At 40.4% G+C, this 21,923-nt stretch overlaps 2 protein-coding genes across 4 annotated transcripts; one reads left to right on the forward strand and one right to left on the reverse strand.

Moving 5' to 3' along the window:
• Positions 1–264: 264 nt before the first annotated feature.
• On the forward strand, positions 265–9,433 carry LOC122025108 (protein phosphatase 1 regulatory inhibitor subunit PPP1R7 homolog). Of its 3 annotated transcripts, none has more exons than XM_042583868.1 (7): positions 265–634; positions 1,309–1,539; positions 1,715–1,861; positions 1,935–2,077; positions 2,147–2,261; positions 9,064–9,184; positions 9,278–9,433. In XM_042583868.1, exons 1-6 carry the CDS (start codon positions 308–310, stop codon positions 9,142–9,144), a joined length of 1,044 nt encoding a protein of 347 aa, XP_042439802.1. In that variant the 5' UTR covers positions 265–307; the 3' UTR covers positions 9,145–9,184; positions 9,278–9,433. The 3 variants fall into 3 exon arrangements, with proteins under 3 accessions (XP_042439802.1, XP_042439801.1, XP_042439800.1); XM_042583867.1 differs by having other exon boundaries at positions 9,302–9,433; XM_042583866.1 differs by having other exon boundaries at positions 9,064–9,433.
• Positions 9,434–11,886: 2,453 nt separating this feature from the next.
• Positions 11,887–12,622, reverse strand: LOC122024508 (lachrymatory-factor synthase-like). Its single transcript, XM_042583151.1, has one exon. The coding sequence runs from the start codon at positions 12,566–12,568 to the stop codon at positions 12,029–12,031; it is 540 nt and encodes a 179-aa protein (XP_042439085.1). The 5' UTR covers positions 12,569–12,622; the 3' UTR covers positions 11,887–12,028.
• Positions 12,623–21,923: the final 9,301 nt, after the last annotated feature.

Here is a 21,923-nt window from a genome sequence, read left to right on the forward strand (position 1 = left end):
CATGGGGCTTCCACCCGAGTAATATGACTATATAAAAAGGGAGGGTGGATTAAAGTGAGCACTAATTGCACTAATTAACGGAGTAATTTAATCAAGTTATAGCACTGATTGCACTCAAAATGTTGGTTTGAACCGGAGCATTGGGTGCGGAACTGGGTACTCATGCGACTGTTGATTCGTTCTTGTAGATTCCACCCCACTTTCGGAAGTTTCCAGATTTATATTTATTCTCTGACAATTTTGCCCTCTTTTCCTCTTCAAATTCTAGGGCTTTTGTTCTGTTTCTCTCCGCCCTCTCGACGGAGTGATGGAGGAGCAAAGCCCACGCCCGGGAGAGCACAACGGAGCCCTCCAGGTCCGAGGGGAAGGAGGGCGGGCGGAGGAGGAGGAAGAGGAGGAGTTGGAGTCGCAGGCGCGTTGCCTCGATCTCACGAGCTTTCAGCTCCACGACCTGAGCGAGATCGAGATACCTGAGGACCTCGTCGAGTTGGATCTTACTGCGAACAGGCTCTCCAAGCTGGATGAGAGGATCGGCCGCCTCTCGCGGCTGCAAAAGCTCTCGCTTCGGCAGAACCTCTTCGACGATGAGGGCGTCGAGCAAATCTCCCGCTGGAATGCCATAGCTGGCTTGATTGTAAAAGCTCCTTCCACCTTCTTGTTCTTAATAATAGCACTTCCTAATCCAAAATGCATGTGTTTTGTACCTCTACCTCTTATTCTTAATAAAAGCAATCTGATTTTAAAATATATAAATTAAACTGCGCTCTATAGAAATGGTTTCTTCTATTTCTATTTGAGCTGAAAGAGACGTCAAAAAAAGTCTTTTTTACCATAACAAATAAAATGAGGAGAAGTAAAATAAATTTTGATTTTGGTGATAGGAAAATCGGCTTGTGAGGAAGGAACCTGATACTCATAGTTATAATAATGCCTTCATTAAAGAAGCTTGCGGATCTCCAATGGTCCAAATGCAGAGCACCTCAACATTGTTTTCTTGTATTTGCATTTGTACAATCGATATATCAATCAAGAACTAGGAGCTTCAACTAGGGAAAACGGATTTTTTCTTAATCTGATTGGACATGAAACATATAGGCTTTCATTGGGAACACAACATACTCTGATAAAATGGGTAACTTTAATTATTACTATGTATTTTGTTAGAAAGTCAAATACTATGCTCAAATATTATTGTTCATTCTCTAAATGCTTTTTTTTTTCCATTTTGTGAATAGAGGACAACCTATTTCACTATGCTCCTTTATAAAACTCAAGGAAATCATTTCTGGTATTTGTTTTATTTTGCAGGAATTGGTATTCCGGGACAACAAGCTGAGAAAAATACCTGATGCTAGCATTTTCAAGAAACTTCTGGTTTTTGATGTCTCTTTCAATGAGATTACTTCCTTAAATGGCTTATCAAAGATCTCAAGTACGTTGAAGGAGCTTTATGTTTCAAAGAATGAAATTAACAAGATGGAGGAACTTGAACACTTGCAGTTATTGCAGATCCTTGAACTTGGTTCAAATAGATTAAGGGTGAGTATCATACCTTAGTTATTTAAACACAATTTCCTAATCAAGAATCCAGCGGTCTCATAAACTGTGTTAGAATCAGTCATCAATTTGTTAGCAATAAGCTAGTATTTTTGTTAATCCAAGACATTAGTAATCCTATTGAGTTTTAGTCCATGATTTTTCTGCCTTTGTGAAGGTAATGGAGAACTTTCAGACATTGACAAACTTACAAGAGTTATGGCTCGGACGAAATCGTATTAGGACAGTCAACTTGTGTGGGCTGAAATCTATCAGAAAATTAAGTTTACAGAGCAACCGTTTGACATCCATGATAGGGTTCCAGGTGAAGTAATGCCTGTTCTATTTTACATTCCATTATGTTTTGGAGATGGCTAATCAATTCTACATATTTTCAGGAATGCATCGCTCTTGAAGAACTGTATTTGAGTCATAATGGTATACAGAAGATGGAAGGGCTATCCACCTTAGAAAACCTTCGTGTACTGGACATTTCATCTAATAAACTTACTGCAATTGGTGAAATTGAAAAGTTGACAAGGTATAAAGGTACTTACTATCCCTTTGGTTCATTATCTTTTGCCTAATTCATTCTCCATGTACCTTGCAGGTTAGAAGACCTGTGGCTGAATGATAACCAAATAACTTCTCTAGAAGGCATAGATCTTGCTGTCTCAGGTTCAAGGGAGAAGCTTACAACCATTTACCTTGAGCGCAATCCTTGTGTATGTTTCTTCCTTTTAACAATTTCACTTGTATTTTTTTACTTTAGATGTTCATTGAACTTACTCATTTCTACAATCATAGTTATGCATCCATCGCTTGATGTCTTTATTTTTGTGCCATTTCAGGTTTCATATTAAATTTAATTACTTATATAAATTGTTTGCCAGCCAGCGTCAAACTATGACAAATATTCAATGAATGAATCCATTAAACTATTGTGCTAATGCTAGGTTGTTCCCCGGAAGGAATGTGTTGCAGGGTCCGACTGTAACGTCTCGGCAAGAACCGCTACATCTCCAGAACTCGGGTGTAGTGATAAATATGCAAGAGTTCGTATTACAGGGTCTGACTGTAATGTCTCAGCAAGGACCGCTACGTTTCCATGAGAATTTGGGTGTAGTGTTAAATAGGCAAGAGTTCTCACACTATAGGTTAGATAAAAACAAATATGATAGGAAAACTAATAATCTAAGATTTAGAACATGAAATATAGGAACTCTCACTGGTAAATCAATGGAAGTAGTAAATATGATGATTAGGAGAAAAATTAGTATTTTGTGTGAACAAGAGACAAAATGGATAGGTGAGAAGGCAAAGATGATAGAAAACTCTGGTTTTAAGTTATGGTACACTAGAAAGAGTAAAGCAAGAAATGGAGTGTGTGTTATTGTAGATAGTTTGTTAAAGGATGAAGTTGTAGGAGTAGTTAGAAAAGGGGATAGAATTATAGCTCTTAAGATAATAGTGGCGAAGGAAACTATGAACATAATTAGCGTATATGCACCACGAGTAGGATTAGATGAAGCTACCAAATCAAGGTTTTGGGAGGACTTAGATGAAATATTACAAAATATTCCACCAAATGAAATGATTTTAATAGAATGTGATCTAAATGGACATGTCGGAGTAAAAAATGAGGAATATGAGAGAGTACATGGGAGTTATGGGTTTGGAACGAGGAATGAGAAAGGGAAAACTATATTAGATTTTGCGATAGCATATGACCTTATATTAGCTAATACGTTTTTTAAGAAACGAGAAGAACACTTAGTCACATTCAAAAGTGGGAATAATAAATCGCAAATTGACTTTCTTATAGTTAGGAAGAAGGATAGAAAGATTTGTAAAGATTGCAAAGTCATCCCTGGATAAAGCTTAACTACCCAACATAGGGTAGTAGTGTTGGATATACACCTCAAACATAGTATCAATAGAAAGAATATATACAATTCCTAGAATTAAGTGGTGGAAGTTAAAGGATTGGAAGCAACATATATTTAAGGAGAAGGTAGAAGTACAAGCATTAGGTGAAATATACGATGATTCTAATACAACATGGGATAAGATGGTATCAAAGTTGAAAATAGTAACTAAGAGTGTACTCGGTGAGTCAAAGGGACATGCACCACTAAGTAAAGAATTTTGGTGGTGGAATGAGAAAGTACAAGAGAAAGTGAAGGAAAAAACGAATAGCTTATAAGGAATTATATATTTGTAAGAACGAGGAAAACTTAAAAAAATATACAACAGTCAAGAAAGAAGCTAAGAAAGTAGTGAGTGAAGCAAAAAATGAAATTTTTGAACAGTTATATCAAAAATTGGATACAAAAGAAGGTGAAAGAGACATTTATAGAATAATTAAAGTGAGAAAAAGAAAAACAAGAGATCTTAGCCAAATAAAATGTATTAAAGATGAATGTAATAGGGTATTAGTAAACGATGGAGAAATAAAAGAGCGGTGTAAGAGGTATTTTCATCAACTTTTTAATGAAAGTTTAGGTGACCAACTTAACTTAGGTAATTTAATTGGGTCAAATGAGCATAGAAATTTTAATTTTTATCGTAGAATTCAAACTTCAGAAGTAAAACAAACTTTAAATGAGATGCACAATGGAAAAGTCGTTGGACCAGATTGTTAGGACCAAAATGTAGCTAGAGGGGGGGGTGAATAGCTCGTCGCGTGCTTCGTGGTTGACGTTGCTTGTTTCTTCGAAGATGTGCAGCGGAAAATACAGAAACAAAAGCATACAACGCTAACACGGTTCGTTTACTTGGTATCCACCTCACAAGAGGTGACTAGTCCAAGGATCTACACCTACTCACGCACCCTCCACTATGAATAACACTCCTTTATGGTAACTACCAAAGGCGGAGAAGCCCTACAACACTCTCAATACAAGAAGAAGAAAGGGAAATACAAGATAAGCAAAAGCTTACAAGATGTACAATAAAAACCCTAACCCTAACTTCTTCTTCTTCTTGCTTTTGATCTGCCTCTTGACTTGGAAGACCCTCCAAGAACCTTCAAGAACTGGCGATCTGGAGCTTAGAGAGAGCTGTGGAGTTGCTGTCGAGGATCTGAAATGAATCGTGTAAGTGCTACCGAAGGAGACGCCCGCCTACAGCTTAAATCGACGCCAACGGTCGGATCCCGATCGATTGAATTGCTCCCAATTGATCGGGGAGGCTTTGGATCGATCCACGGATCGATCCAGAGTGCCTCGCTGCGGAAAATGCGGATCGATCCACGCACGATCCGGCTATCGCACGGCAAAGGCCCCAATCGATCCATCGATCGATTTGAACCTTCGGATCGATCCATTGATCGATCCAGGCTCTTCCATTGGAAAAGCCGGATCGATCCATCGATCGATCCAGCTCTTTTTTGTCAAAACCAAGTCCTAAGCCTCTCAACCAACATCCGGTCAACCTCGACTGTTGGTACATCATGCCTAACATCCGGTCACCCTCGACCTGCTAGACAAGTGTCCGGTCAACCCTTTGACCCACTTGGACTTTTCTCTTCGTGCAAGTATCCGGTCAACCTACTTGGACTTCCCAACACCGGATGTCCGATCATCCTCGATCCTCTGGATTTTCCTTGCTGGCTTCACTCACTGGGACTTTCACCTAGCTTCACCACTAGGGTTTTCCATCCGCCTTCACTCACTGGACTTTCATCCGCTTCACTCACGATTTCTTTCTAGCTTCACCACTGGGACTTTCACCGGTTTCACTCACTAGGATTTCCTTCACCTTCACTCACTAGGATTTTCCATCCGCCTAACCTTCCAGGACTTCGATCAAGCATCATCTCGACCTACTGACTCTTCTTCATCCACACTGATCGGTCCCAACAATCTCCCAGATGAACAATTGCACCTGCATTATCCATGTGTCTACATGTATTGTCAAACATCGAAACTATTACCAAGACTCAAGCTTGGTCAAACCAGTCAACCTTGACCTAAGGGATATTGCACTAACACAGATGATATTCCGATAGAGGTATGGAAGTGCTTAGGGAAGCAAGGTATTGAATGACTTACAAAATTATTTAACATGATATTGAAAACGAAAAAAATATCTGATCAATAGAGGATAAGTGTAGGATCGAAAAGAATTTAGATATCTCCACAATAGCATGATATTGTCCACTTTGGGCTTAAGCCCTCATGGTTTTGCTCTTGGGCTCTACCCAAAAGGCCTCATGCCAATGAAGATATCTTTCTCTTATAAACCCATGATCTTTTCCATGTGTTTTCAATATGGGACTATGTTTGCAACCTTGCAACCCCAACAATCCCTCCCTCAAACAAAGGACCATGGGCTTCCCACGTCTGATCCTTGACCCACCAGGTCTTCCTGCCCCTCGGTCTACCCGACCTACTAGGACTTCCTTGCCTAGCCGCAACTAGGACTTCCTGCCTGGTGCAACTAGGACTTCCTGCCCCTCGGTCCACCCGACCTACTAGGACTTCCTGCCTGGTGTCTGGTCATCTTGATCCGAACATAGGAGCCCCCACTTTCTTTGTTCGAGGTCAATATTGTATTCACATGGTTCAATCAGACCATAGCTCTTGTGCACAGTCGGCAGTTAAACCTTCTGGCAGTCCGGGCTCTGATACCAATTGTAGGATCGAAAATAATTTAGATATCTCCACAATAGCATGATATTGTCCACTTTGGGCTTAAGCCCTCATGGTTTTGCTCTTGGGCTCTACCCAAAAGGCCTCATGCCAATGAAGATATCTTTCTCTTATAAACCCATGATCTTTTCCATGTGTTTTCAATATGGGACTATGTTTGCAACCTTGCAACCCCAACAATAAGTACTCTAGTTCCCTTATATAAGAATAAGGGAAACGTACAAAATTATGCAAACTATAGGGGTATTAAACTAATGAGTCATACTATGAAACTTTGAGAAAAAGTAATAGAAAAAAGATTAAGGAAGGAGATCACAATGACAGAAAATCAATTTGGGTGCATGCCTGGAAGGTCGACAATAGAAGCTATACATCTTCTTAGACAATTAATTGAAAAATATCGGGAGCAAAAACAAGATCTACACATGGTATTCATTGACTTAGAAAAAGCTTATGATAGAGTCCCAAGAGAAATTATATGGGGAATTTTAGAAAAGAGAGGTGTTAGCGTAACATATATTGAACTAATTAAGGATATGTATGAGGATGTAACGACCAGAGTAAAGACTTCAGGCGGAGTAATTGAAGCATTTCCAATAAAGATAGGTTACATCAAGGATCAGTTCTAAGTCCCTATTTTTTTACACTAATTATGGACGAACTGCGCACATTCAAGACACAGTATCGTGGTGCATGTTGTTTGCAGATAATATTATTTTGGTAGATGAGATACGTGAAGGAGTAAATGCTAAGCTAGAATCTTGGAGGGAAACACTAGAAGGGAAAGGTTTTAAAGACAGAATATATGAAATTTAAGTTTAGCAATATTAGAAGTAATAAGACAATTGTTAAGATAGGAGAGGACGAGTTGCCTGCAACCGAAAGATTTAAATATTTAAGATCATTTTTACAAAATGATGGAGGGATTGAGAGAGATGTCTTACATAGAATACAAGCAGGATGGGTGAAATGGAGGGGAGCGTCGAGTGTTTTATGTAACCGTAAAGTACCTCTTAAACTTAAAGGAAAGTTCTATAAAACCGCAGTTAAACCTGCTATGTTATATGGAGCTGAATGTTGGGCTATGACTCGAGCACATGAGCAAAAGATGAGAGTTGCAGATATGAGGATGTTAAGGTGGATGTGTGGACATATGAAGATAGACAAAATAAGAAATGAGAGCATTAGAGAGAAAGTTGGAGTTACATCTATTGAGGAAAAACTCTGAGAGACACGTTTAAGATGGTACGGACATGTACTACGACCAATAAATGCTCCAGTTAGACGATGTGAAACTATGATAAGAATGCATATTAAACGAGGAAGAGAAAGACCAAAAAAGACTTGGTTAGCAACAATAAAATAAGATAAAATTTATTTAAATATAGATGATGATATAATAGGAGATAGAGCTCAATGACGTAAAAGGATTCATATAGCTGACCCTACCTAGTGGGAAAAGGCTTGGTTGTTGTTGTTGTTGTATATAAATTGTTTGCTTTAGCTTGTTGCATAATCAAATGTGATGAAGCACTGTGGTTTCATGACTGGCCTCATGAGAGCAGACTTGGTTCGGTCACATAATTGGGCTGGGTTTACTTGAGAGAAAGAAGGTTGGGATAGGGGGAGGGAAGGGGAAATTACTCAATATCTTAGTGATTCAGGCTCCATGTACAATTTTTTTGAGTCTTTTCATCTCCCCTCTTTTTTTGTGCCCAAGTAATCTCAACTCCAGTGATTTCATTAGTTGAAGTTTCAAAATGATTTTTTTTTTCTTGTGGAACTATTGTTTTTGTATCAGCATTAAACACGGAAGCCTCTAGCAAATTTAATAAAAATTTGTTATATAACTTTTTCAGGATCCCTCTTCAATTTTAGTTCTTGGAAATATCATAGATTCTCTTAGCGTCATTGCTCTGTCAAATTATTTGATTTTGGTGGATTTGTGTATTTTTGAAGTGTAGCATTTTTCATGTGTGTTTCTGTTTTATTTCTGTATTAACATAATTGATAAAATCACAATTTAATGTTTCAATGTTCTTGGAATCTCTTTTCTCTATCTATATGTTCCCGTGACATCAAAGATTGATATTATGAGGGAAGCTGCAGAAAGCAACACTGAAGTGTTCCTCAAAATATTCAGAGTTATGTGGATGTTATTCCTCTATTAAATTTTATTATTGTAGATTGAGAATTATTTGGCAATTAGATTTCTTTTGGTAGTCGATTAATGAGAATTAATGCATCTTCCAAATTGCTCATCTATTTCCTTTGTTTAGAATCGAGTTTCTAAAAGTGGCGTCCACTTTCAATTTTTGTGTGAAATTCCTTCTCTATATGAGAGAGCCCCTTCTCTATGTGAGAAAGAAGAACACTACTTTAACTTTGGGTGGGTTCACTTGTGAAAACCTCTCCACTATCAAATCAAGAAAAAAAAAATACAGCTAGATTTAAAGTGGGATTTAGGGAGCAATTTTGTATCTCCCCCAAAAACTCCTATAACAAGCAATCGCAAGGCTAGATTTAGTATTAAATTAATTGAAAATTTATGAAGGACCACTTCACCGGTTGAACAAAACTGGAATCTCGTTGCAATTTCTCTGTAGGAATGACTTACTTGCATCATCTTGATAAAAACATCTCTTTCTGAAAAATACTTTTGCTTAATTCGAGTAGAGATTATTGTCTATTGCCACTTCTTTATGTCAATTAACCAAAAAAAAAAAAAAATCACTTACGGATGATATGTGCATATATGTGACTGGAATGGTTGGCAAATCTGCTCAGTTTTGTGGATGATTGATTTTGATTCTTTAGCCGAATAAATCTAGTTGAATTGATTGACGAATATGTATTTTATTTTATTTTTCAGGCAAGCTTGCCAAATTACTCTAGTACTTTGAGGCAGATATTTCCAAATGTCCAGCAGATTGATTCCAATATTCTGATGTGAGAGATCGAGTCTCACTCGTCGCTGAATGATTAATTACCATGTCAGAATTTTGGTTGAAGTTTTTTTTTCCCGATATGGATTAATTCTTTTTTGCTAACTCGTGCTGAATTGGTGATGCATCATGTTCTTACAGCCACCAATTTTTGCACTCGTACAGGTTGGACTCAAATTTTATATGGCTTTTGGTATACCTCTCCCTGTGAAAGCAAATGCTGCTTCGCAGTAACGATAAATCTGGGGGGAAATTGTAATGGTGTCCTTTTACCTTTCATTTGAGTGTTTCATTTAAGATCTGATCGCATATTTATGCATCTTATCATCATGATACCACAGGAACATAAGAAGTCAAGCTTCTCCATTGGCTGTTAGTGTATCGTTAAGATTTAGAATTTTGTGAATAAGAAGAGGTGAAGAACAAGACGTGCAGTTGAAAGATTGTTCCTTCCTATTTTGTTTCCCTTTTCTCCTTTTCTCACCCTTTTCCTATTCATCCATGAATAATAATATGAAGCAAACTTTTTGAGCGGTGAGGCATGACGTGAAAGGTTGGTTTATTGGAAGAAAAGGTGATAATGTTTCTCTCACACGATCTAATCTAGCACAAAGGCATTTTGTACGAGGAGGTATTTTATATTCATTGGAAATCGATCTCGAGATTTATTGGAGTAACTATTTATATAAGGGTATTGCTAAATGGTCAGAATCTGGCCAGTTAGAATATATGCATGCATGTATATGTATGGGTATTTTAGTAATTTCATATGGTCACATTAATTATATGCATGTCCATGCATGTATTTTAATTGGGAGATTGAGATTTCTAGCTGACCAGATTCTTTTCAGCAAGATTTACTCTTTATATAATTACCGATTGTGTCAATTTAGGAGGCTTGATTTATAGTTCTAAGAAAAATCAGCTAAAATCTTAGCGGGGAAGATACAAGAAATTTTTGTCATTCTACTCCTCTAAGAAGCATCATGATTTGAAGGGCTTCATTCTCACGGGTGTCAAGTTAATTAGAAGGTGACAGGTTGATTACAATAAGAAATGATCAATTCTTGAGGGATGTATGTTTTCGGAAAAAAAAAATCTTCCGTCCATTAGTTATTTGATAGTTGATTATAAGTTGACTTTGTGTGGCAAAAGACGATTCGTTTGCCCTAGTACCTTCGTCAATCTGTCTTTAAGTCTATATAAAGAAGATAAATCACGAATGACTATTAACTATTAATGTAGGATTGCAGGTAGTCAAAATATGAGGGAAAGTATGCTTAGATACGTTAAGTTTCGATTCCAAGATTTTATATGATAGTATCTTATGTCTCAACTATCGTATCATCCTGAGAGGATTTCATGATCTATCTCCTTTTATATAATAGACTGATTGTGAAAAGCATGTGTAAACTTACCTTATTTGTCATTTGTCTTTTTAATCATCGTAATTTACTTTTTTTCATATTTAATCATCATAATTTATTTTTTTTTATGTTGGTCTGTCTACGGACGGACAGGTATAATAAGGGTGAGGATATTCACCTTTAGTCACACGGACGGATTGTGAAAAGCACTTTATATTATCTAAGGGGCTTCGTTCCTTATATAAGAGACTAGTGATAATATCCACTGTTACATGGTGTTCATAAAATAACCACCTGTGAAATACACCACTGACTGTTTATTGTCATTTCTTCATTGAATTTTCTTGCAAATTAGTTATAACTAGAGTGGCTTGTCATTTCTTCCTTGAATCTTCTTGCAAACTAGTTATAACTGCTGTGGTTGCTGCTTAGGAACAACTATTCTATTTTTTTCTTCTTTTTTCTATTATGTGCATCTGTAAAGAAATTTCTAATTGATCCACTGAATGTGAGTTTGTAGTAAATTTAGTCACATGTCTCATCTTAAAGGGAATCATACCAAAAAAAACAAAAAGAGTTCAAATGACCGAAAGTCCTTATTTAAGTCTCTTTAGTTTTATCCCTATTTTAAAATGGACAGATTGACTCGGCTCGACGCAGAAAAATTAGCTCTGGCCAGTGTCCCGAATCACAATGTGCTTACTAATTAAACAAAATAAAACAAAAATGCAATCCCAAGAACGTAGACCGACGCCAAACACGGCGGGAGAGCTGCTCTTGAAGAGCATCTTTTGCGGCAACGGCGTCAGTGCGGATCTGGCGATGGTTTTGGAGTTTTTTTTTTCTTTTTTTTTAAAAAAAAACAAAGATTAAGAGCAAAATAAACAGTGCACTTAAAAGTTGTGGAATTACCCATCTAACTTTCGGATTTATTAAATTTATTGAAGGGAGTATTTATTTTTCATTAGAGCTACATTTGACAATCAACATACTGTCTAAACATTAAATTCAATACCATTGTGATATTTTATTTAAACTCTTTGAAATGAATTCAGTGGCATAGTAATTAATTGAGAGTAAAATGAATAATAAATATATCATTTGTAGAATCTGAAAAAGTTAAATAAGATTTTTGAGAATTTCATAAATTTAAATGTTACTTTTATGATTTATCAGTGGCTGAAAGATAAAATAAACGATCCTAAACATCATTTCCTCTCCCTTTGCTAACAAAGAAAAACACGTGGGTGGCTGAATGTCTGTTTTTTTTTTTTATTGATTTTTCAAATTTAAGCGTGCCCTTAAAGATTCAATAAAAATAAAGGGCTTTTTTAAGAATCCGATGCCCTGCCTTGCGAGCGTTAAAGTGATACCACAATACTCGCCGTGATTGTCCCTGGCAGCATGCCTTTCTCTCTCATCTCTCGCGTCTCTCTCTCTCTATCCTCCAATCCGAATAAGAAAGCAACGCCCAATTAAATTAATTCCATGGAATTTATTCGCTTCCACTAAATTATTTATTAATTTAGGTACAGTTTGCTACATCGACGGCGTCGCACTTTCCGATGGTCGGCGGCGGTGGGCGCAGGGCTTCCTCCACTCGCTCCGCCATGGCGGCGACGCCGGCCTGCAAGTAGGCGACGAAGCCCTCCTCGGTCCAACCCTGGACCGGGTCGGACTCGAACCGCCACTCGAGTTGGCATCCCGCGCCGCCTTCGCCGTCCGGGAGCGGCACCGCGCTCAGCGTCGCCTCGTACCGCTCCAACCCCATGTTGTTGTCGGCCACCCTGTAGCGGTAGCTCCGGCCGTCGGCGTCGACGTGGAGCAGCTCCTCGTTGGCCCAGAGGGACGGCTTGCCGTCGTCCTCGGGGGCGCTGGCGCAGTAGCGGACGCAGCCGGGATGGCCGTCGGTGCCGGAGATGAGGCAGCAAGTGTGGAGGGAGGGATACCACCGGTGGATGGAGGAGAAGGTGGAGAGCAGGGACCAGGCGGCGTCGGCGGTGGTGCGGGGGAGTGTGGCCATGGCTTTGCCTTGCCACGCCTTCTCTGTTTGGATCTGATCCATCGATTTTGGAACCTTGCTCAACTGCACATACACTCCCCTCTCCTCCCCTCCCCCCACATTTATAGAAAAGGACAGTTCCGCCCATAAAGATCATGTAAAAATATTTATTGTGCATATATAATTTTATTCTATATTGTCACCCCATGCCTGATATAATGGTAAAATATAAAATTTAATTATATGTATATCTGTATTTATCTCTTCCCGATGAAAATTTTACATTGAAATATATTATTACATTAAATATCAAAGTTAGTGTTAGTAAAATAATATGTTATTGGAGATTTTAAAGGACTTAATTGAATTTAAATTAGATGAAATAAATTTAATTTATCTGTTGAAATGACCTGAACTGATAATCTCAAGCTGTCTGTAGGGGTTGATGCCTGTCAAGAACTAAAAGCAAGTTTCACAGTGGTAGATCGGGCGAAATAGACTAAGGCCGACCGAAAGTAGAGGCTTAGGCCGACCGAGTGAAGCTTAAAGCCAACAGAGCGAAGAGGGCGACCGAGTGATACTTAAGGTTGACCGAGCGAAGAGGCTGACCGAGTGAAGAGACCGACCGACTGAAGCTTAAGGTCGATCGAACAAAGAGGATGATCGAGCAAATCGAAGACTTCTGCCGAGCGAGTTGCAGGCTTCTGCCAAGCGAAGCTTAAGGCCGACCGAGCGAATCGAAGGCTTCTACTGAGCGAGTTGTAGGCTTCTGCCGAGCGAGATGCTGCCGAGCGAATTGTAGGCTTCTATCTTCTGTCGAGCAAGTTGTTGCCGAGCGAGTTGTAAACTTCTACGGAGCGAGTTGCTGCCGAACAACAGAGCGAAGCCTAGAAAGCGGTCGAACGAGTGAACTGAGTAAACTGAGGCCTACGATGAACGTAATTCCTTGAAACAGATTCACCCCACCTCTAGCTGTGCTTCGAGGCTTTCTTGAGTCGTCTGTTTCCCAGGATACAACGGTGAATTGTGATTCCCACCAAGCACTGATGGTCACGACGAACTAAGAGGTACCCGACTGCTATCACAGTCACTCCACCGAGCAAAAAATGCACGATGGAGGAGATGGGGAACGTAGGTGGAGATTCAACCTTTCGTGTGTGTAACATTTTGCCTGTGGTCACAGCCTCCTTATACAAGAGTTGAGACCAATGGCAGCATTAATGATCGTTTAATGATCATTATTTGCCAGCTTTATAACACCAACGTTTCACTCGGCTGCATTAATCGTTCTTTAATGCATCTGTTTCACTCGGCTGTATTAATCTTTCTTTAATGTATCTGTTTCACTCAGCTGCATTAATCTTTCTTTAATGCATCTGTTACACAAACAACAAAAAAGTTTACGTGGTAAAATGTTGGTTGTTCTGCTTGGGCAAATTTTGCCTCAACTGGTCCAACATTTGGCGCGGGCAAGTCGTGCCCACATACGAGTCAACATGGTTCAGTGCAATCTAGGTCCTGGATTTGCACCCCCTGCATACTTACGCGTGAGAGAGAGCCTCTCCCCGTACATTTGCTCACATCCTCAATGCATGTGAATCAATATAAATTAACCAACATGCCTTGAAGCTCCCAATGTGGAATTAAACTCCCATTCACAATGGAGCTCCATGCCTTTTCCACCTCTTCTCCATTCATATATATCCAACAAATCCCCACATAAATGGAGTAGGGTATGTGATAGCATTCAGCAGTTGAGTCCAGTATAGGATAGGTAGGTTCTACCCTTTGAACCTTCCCTTATGGGATCTGTTTGCTTACTGGATGACAGTAGACATGATGTCTTTGAACTGTTTTGCCGTTTGCGTAAACAGACATATCTCACCCAAGTCCCTTCTTGATACAACTCAGTTCTCATCAGTGTGTTCGTTCTTGGCCATGAACATGTCTGGTTCTATGAGAAGCTATAAGAATTGTGTCTCCAATTCTCTTCAAAGCCGCCCCACTTCTTTCTCACATAAGTGATCCCTTAAGAGTATTCCACATTACTCTTATTGGATCATTAAAAGTCGTGTGCTTAACCTCCATCCTTCACTTATTCATTAGGTTGTTCCCCACAGTGTGTCTAATCAGTGTAAATTAGTTGTCCCTTTGAACCTAATTCTTGGGATCTCCAGTCAGCATAGGTTGAGTGTCCTCTGCACTGATCGCTGACAACGGCATCAAGCTCATTCCTCGTGATGAGCTTGCAACTAACTCTCAATTTAACCCTTTGGTTAGCAGATCTACTAGGTTATCCTTTGACTTCACATAGTCAACAGTGCTAACTCTCATTGAGAGTAGTTGTCTAATGATATTATGTCTACGACGTATATGTCTAGACTTACCATTATACAGATGACTCTGTGTCTGGCAAATTGTTGATTGACTATCGCAATGTATGTAAATTGTCAGCACAGGTTTCAACCATCGTAGAATATCTTCTAAGAATTGTCGTAGTCATTCAGTCTCTTCACCACATTTGTCAAAAGCTACAAACTCAGATTCTATTGTGAATCTGGTTATTATGATTTGCTTAGAAGATTTTCAGAAAATGGATGCACCTTCGAGAGTAAATGCATATCCACTTGTAGACTTAGAATCTTTTATGTTAGATATCCAACTTGCATCGCTGTATCCTTTGATCACAGCAGGATAATTCATATAGTGCAGACTATATTCACGAGTATACCTTAAGTACCTCAGTGCTCTTGTTATCCATTTCCAGTGCTCAATACTGGGATTACTCGTGTATTTACTCAGTTTACTTACTACGTAGGTCAAGTCTAGTCGTGTACAACCCATCAGGTACATCAGACTTCCAATTACTCGAGAGCACTCTAGTTGAGAGAGACTTTCACCTAGATTTTTCGATAGATGTTGACTCGTATCTATCGACGTTCGTGCCAACACAGTATCATCACCTTTGGTGAATTTCTCAAGAATTTTATCCATGTAATGGGACTGACTAAGAATAAGTCCTTCTATCGTTCTAAGAATTTTGATTCTTAGAATCACATCAGCTAGACCCATATCTTTCATGTCAAATCTTGAGTTCAACATATCTTTAGTGGATTTGATTATCTTATCATTACTCCTAATGATAAGTATGTCATCTACATATAGGCACAAGATGACATAGTCACTCTCTGTAGCTTTCATATAGACACATTTATTACATTCATTAATTTTGAATCCACATTCCTTCATGGCATTATCAAATTTCTCATGTCACTGTTTTAGTGTTTATTTCAAGCCATATAATGACTTCACCAATCTGCAAATCTTATTTTTTTTATCCTAACACAGAAAACCCCTCAGGTTGCTTTATGTAGATTTCGTCTTCTAAATTTTCGTTTAGAAAGGTTGTCTTTACATCCATCTGATGTATTTCAAGATTTCATAGAGCGACAATAGCAATCAATACTTTAATGGAAGTTATTCTCGATACCGGAGAATATGTATCAAAGTAATCAAGGTCTTCTCGTTGTCGATATCCTTTTATTACCAATCTGACATTATATTTATCAACTGTGCCATTTGATTTCATTTTCTTCTTGAAGATTCACTTGCAACCTAATGGTTTACTACTCGGAAGAAGATCCACAAGTTTTCAAGTGTGATTTTGCAAGATAGATTCCATCTCAAATGCAATTGTCTCTCTCTAGTGAGGTCAATCATGAGAGCCTACAACTTCTGAGTAACTTTGGGATTCACTTTCCAACATGAAATTAATAAAATCCGATCCATAGGATTTTTCTACCCGAGCTTTTTTGCTCCGTCTAAGCTTAACCTCTACTAGTTCCACATCATCATCTTCATCTTGTATTTCATATGCCCGCTTTGAGGAGTTAACATCCTTCCGATCTTATATGGAAACACATGCTCGAAGAACGAGACATTTCTGTATTTTATTATCGAGTTCTTGTGTATCTCCAGTATTTGTGATTCATACACAACAAACTGATAAGTACGGTTGTTCTGTGTATATCCAATAAATACGTAATCAATAGTCTTTTGTGTAAGGGATCAGTGGCCGGCTTGAAGAGGGGTTGGATAGACGGCACCCCCAAATCGATAGCTTTCTACACTATTGTTAGCTTGCGTAGTGGAATAATACAAAAACAAACAAGCTAAATACTAAAGGAAAGAAACAAGCAAACCACTAACACGTTGTTTAACGTGGTTCGAAGATTAGGGCTCCTACTCCACGGCGTGTCCTTGAGGTGGACGATCCCGATCCGTTGGTGGATTAGCCCCCGGCAAACTCCGATTATCTCAAGTAGCTCCTTGTGGGTGGAGAAACCTCACCACAACACTCACAAACACTTGAGAACAAGTAGACTACTAATTAGAGTTTACCACCACTAATTTCGTCAAGGATAACCAAACTTTCAAGCCTTAGTTATATAGGTCGCGAGTTGAAAACCCCGCCTACCAGTCGACTGCCAAAACATGCAGTCGACTGTCCTCTGTGGAAATTTGATCGTTACATCCCAACGGCTCGATACCAGTCGACTGCTAAAACTAACAGTTGACTGCTCCATACTGACCAAACGAACAGAAGCATTCTGTTCGCTCCCAGTCGACTGCTAAAACATGCAGTCGACTACTACAGTAATGTTACAGTAACGCTAGAGTAAAACCATAAAACTAGGATTTTACTCCGAGTACAATCTCTCGTGCACTCGTACCCTCACCCTTATGACTCACTTGACGCTTCTTTGCAGCCTTGACCTATTGCCTTCAAGCCTACTTCCTTTGGCTCTCGTCCCTCGAATGCATACAAGTCCGTGACTCATCTCCAATGTCATCCTTCGCGTATGCCTCGAAGTCGCTTCCCTCGGCCCTTGTCCTCGCTGTCTTGTCCACGATCCCTCGGATGCTCCATCCTTCACCGGACCCGAAGCCATCAACCTGAGTCACATGTGTATCCTGCATACCTGCACACTCACATACACATATCAAATAACAAGGGTAAACCTAGCTTAAATCCTTTGCCCAAACACTAAAACACATGGTCCCACGGACCATTGGGATTGCTCCAACATTTTGTCCTATCTTAATCATTTTCGGATCAGGCACCAAAACTTTGGCAAGACACTCTCATATTCGTAAATATTTGTAGAACGGTTGTTTTCCATTCCACAACTCATAAGGGCTCTTATCTATTTTCTTGCGGGGCACCTTATTTAAAAGGTAATTAGTTGTTAACACAACTTCCCCCCACATGAACTATGGCAATCCAGAGGTCAATAAAAGAGCATTCATTATCTCCTTTAGAGTTTGATTCTTCCACTCAGCAACTCTATTTTACTGAGGAGTATAAGGAGTTGTTGTTTCATGTCTAATCTCATGTTCAGCACATGACTCAGCAAATGGTGATACATATTCACTGTTTTGATCACTTCGATCCACCTTAATCTTTCTATTAAGTTAGTTTTCAACCTCATTCTTATAGAGAGCAAATTTCTCTATACTTTCATCTTTACTTTTGAGAAGATACAAATAACAGTAGTTTGTATTATCATCTACAAAAGTGATGAAGTACTTATTCCCACCACGTGTTGGTGTACCTTTGAAGTCGCACACGTCAGTGTGAATTAGCCCGAGTGGTTTATTGCTTCTTTCAATATATTGAAAGGATGATCTTGTCATTTTCGCTTCAACACAAATCTTACATTTGTGTTTGGGTCAAGGTGGAATGTAGGTATGCTTTGCATGTTTATTAATCTACGCAACACATCGTAGTTAACATGTTCTAGTCTACCATGTCACAAACATGAAGACTCAAGCATATAAGTGGAAGAGCTTTCATTTTTATTTATCTTAGGCCTAATCGTCATTACATTGAGTTTAAATAGCCCATCAGATACATAACCCCTTCCTACAAACATTTCATTCTTGGACAATACTGTTGGAACCCCAAGGTTATTTTGGTGTGATCAACAAGTTAAGTTAGGTCTTGTGTTGTTTTAACCTTGTGTCTAAGTGTGCAGGAGCTTAGGAGCACAGATACTCGAGCGGAAGACGCGGCTAGTGAGAAGGACGGCACGGGGAGAGAGTCGACGGGCTCGGTGCGTCCGAGGGACGAGGTGCCGTGAAAGAGTACCCCGGTGGACGAGAAGGAAGCGTGCACTGGTTCTGAGGGACGAGAAACCGTAGTGGAAGATTGCTCGGGGAGCAAGAGACGCAGCTAGCGAGAACGTCGGCACGGGAGAGAGCCGACGGGCTCGGTGCGACTGAGGGACGAAGACTGCGGACGAGTACGCTGGCGGACGAGAAGGAATCATGTGACGACTCCGAGGGACGAGGAGCCGGAGCGGAAGCCTGCTCGAGAAGACCGGAAGTTGGGTTTGGGTGAGCCCATTTTCGGATGGCAGAAATCACCCAAGTAAGCGGATCCGGAGCAAAAGACCCGGACCGAGGCGGGACTAAAACGGAGCAGAGGTCCCGGACGAAAAAGTCAACTAGAGTTGACTTTCGAGGTTCGGGGTGCCCGGAGCTGACCAGGGTGCCCGGACCCCTCCGGGGTGCCTGGAACCCTTCCGGGCGCCCGGACCAGCTTTTGACCAGGATCGAGTTTTGACTCGATCTAATCGTTGGGGGATAAAGTTTATCCCCCCAAGGCGCCCGAAACCCTTCGGGGCACCCCGACCAAGGCTATAAATATAGCCTTGGTCCAGAAGCTTTTCAACAATCATAAGCATTTCATTTCCAAACACTTGTACACTTTAGTTGTAGTTAAGCTTCTGTTTCTGCACTTCAACGTTTTAAGAGGCTTCTCCGCCTGAAGGAGTTTTAGTGCTTAATCTTCCTTGGATTAACAACCGCATCGGTTGTAACCAAGTAAATCCCTGTGCCTCATTCTTTTTAATGTTCTATTTACTTTCTGCTTATTATTTATGCAAGTGTTAGCTTAAAGATTTCGAGAATGGTTGTTTGCCTTTTGTCTTTACAGAACTAACCAACAACCTCCTTCTAGCCGACCGCAACGGTTCTACAAATACAACTCTGTCCGACTCAAAAATAATGCTATACCCATGCTTGCTTAACAATGATCCGGACACTAGATTCTTTCGAATCTTCGGAACATACAACACATTGTTCAGAGTAAGGTCCTTGCCCGATGTCATTTTCAGCACCACTTTTCCTTGGCTCATGATGTCCGAGGTTGTTGAGTTCCCCATGAACAATTTGTCTCCAGTGACTTCTTCGAAGTTGTGGAGCAGCTCCTTGTTGCAGCACACATGTCTGGTGGCTCCAGTATCAATCCACCATTACCGCGGGTTTGAACCCACTAGGTTCAACTCAGAGACCACAGTACAGAGGTCGTCCATTTCTAGGCCCTCGTTCAGGTTAGTCTCCTACTTTATGCACTCAGAAGATTTGTGACCTATTCAGTCACAATTGAAGCACTTCCCAGAGAACTTCTTCTTGTTGATGCCTCTTCTGGGTCCCATCTTGGAAGACTTGGGGTTCTTCCGTTTCGAGCTTTGACCGTGCTCGACCACGTTAGCTTTCACAGTAGCCTGAGAGAATAGCTTTCTCTCTGAACTCTTGTTGTTTTCTTCAATGCGAATTCTAACAATGAGTTCCTCCACATTCATCTCCTTCCGCTTGTGCTTCGGGTAGTTCTTGAAGTCCTTCCAGCCGAGAGACAGCTTCTCAATGATAGCAGCCACCTGGAAGGTTTCACTCAGAATCATCCCTTCTGAGTGGATCTAGTGCAAGATCACCTGAAGCTCCTGGACTTGGTTGATCACCATCTTGGAGTCAACCATCTTGTAATCCTGGAATCGACCCACAATAAACTTCTTGGCCCCTGCATCCTCCGTCTTGTACTTCTTGTCCAGGGACTCCCACAGCTCCTTAGTCGTTCTCTTCATACTATACACAGCGTATAGTGAGTCGGCAAGGCAATTGAGAATGTAGTTTTGATAAAGAAACTCAGAATGAGGGCATGCTTTCACTACATTGATAGTTTGTGCATCAGCATCCTCAACACACTTTGGACGATCCTCGGTCAAGAACTGAGCCAGATTGAGCGTGGTCAGGTAGAAGAGCATCTTCTACTACCACCTCTTGAAGTTGAGTCCACTAAACTTCTCTAGCTTTTCCCCATGACTAATTGACACAGTTCCAATCGGGGCAGAGGGGGTCTGCAGGTGTCGAGTCTATTGCACCTTAATATTTTCTTCTGTGGTCATCTCAACAAAATCAAATCTGTTTCAAGATTGTTAGCAAAAACAATCTATTGCCGGAGATTTTCGATGACTTAGTTGAATTTAAATTATACAAAATAAATTCAACTTATCGGTTGAAATGACCTGAGCTGATAATCTCAAGTTGCCAGCAGGGGCTGGTGTCTGCCAAGAGCTGAAAGCATGCTTCACAGTGGCTGACCAGGCGAAATAGGCTAAGGCCGACCGAAAGTAGAGGGTTAGGGCGACTGAGCGAAGCTTAAAGCTGACCGAACGAAGAGGTCGACCGAGTGAAGCTTAAGGCCGACCGAGCGAAAAGGTCGATCGAGCGAAGAGGTCGACCGAGTGAAGCTTAAGGCCGACCGAGAGAAGAGGCTGACCGAGCGAATTGAAGGCTTCTGTCGAGCAAATTGTAGACTTCTGCCGAGCGAGTTGTTACTGAACGAGTTACAGGCTTCTGTCGAGCGAGTTACTGTCAAACAGCAAAGCGAAGCCTAGAAAGCGGCCGGACAAGTGAACTGAGTAAATTGAGGCCTGCGACGAACGCAGTTTCCTTGAAACAGATTCGCCCCACCTCCGGTTGTGCTTCGAGGCTTTCTTGGATCGTCTATTTCCCTGGGATACAACGGTGAACCGTGATTTCCACCAAGCACTAATGGTCACGGCGAACTAAGAGGTACCCGACTACTATCACGGACACTCCACCGAGCAAAAAATGCACGATAGAGGAGATGGGGAACGTAGGTGGAGAATCCTCTCATGTGTGTAACTTTTTTCCTGTGGTCGTAGCCTCCTTATGTAAGAGTTGAGACTAATGACAGCCTTAATGATCGTTTAATGATCATTATTTGCCAGCTGTGTGACACCAACATTTCACTCGGCTGCATTAATCGTTTTTTAATGCATCTGTTTCACTCGACTGCATTATTTTTTCTTTAATGCATCCGTTACACAAGCAACAAAAAGGTTTACGTGGCAAAATGTTGGTTGTTCTGCTTGGGCAAATTTTGTCCCAATCAGTCTGACATTCGATGCGCACAGGTCGTACCCGCACACGAGTCGACATGGTTCAGTGTAATCCGGACCATGGATTTGCACCCTCCCCTGCGCACCCACGTGTGAGAGAGAGTCTCCCCCCATGTATTTGTTCACATCCTCAATGCATGTAAATCAAT

Source organism: Zingiber officinale, chromosome 9B (genome assembly GCF_018446385.1).
Source record: "Zingiber officinale cultivar Zhangliang chromosome 9B, Zo_v1.1, whole genome shotgun sequence".
NCBI classification, from domain to species: Eukaryota; Viridiplantae; Streptophyta; class Magnoliopsida; order Zingiberales; family Zingiberaceae; genus Zingiber; species Zingiber officinale.

Coding starts and splice junctions, on each gene's coding strand:
- LOC122025108 (XM_042583866.1), top strand. CDS start 308: ATGGAGGAGCAAAGCCCACGCCCGGGAGAGCACAACGGAGCCCTCCAG. Junction 1,862..1,934: donor CATCCATGATAGGGTTCCAG/GTGAAGTAATGC, acceptor ACATATTTTCAG/GAATGCATCGCTCTTGAAGA. Junction 2,078..2,146: donor GAAATTGAAAAGTTGACAAG/GTATAAAGGTAC, acceptor TGTACCTTGCAG/GTTAGAAGACCTGTGGCTGA.
- LOC122024508 (XM_042583151.1), bottom strand. CDS start 12,568: ATGGATCAGATCCAAACAGAGAAGGCGTGGCAAGGCAAAGCCATGGCC.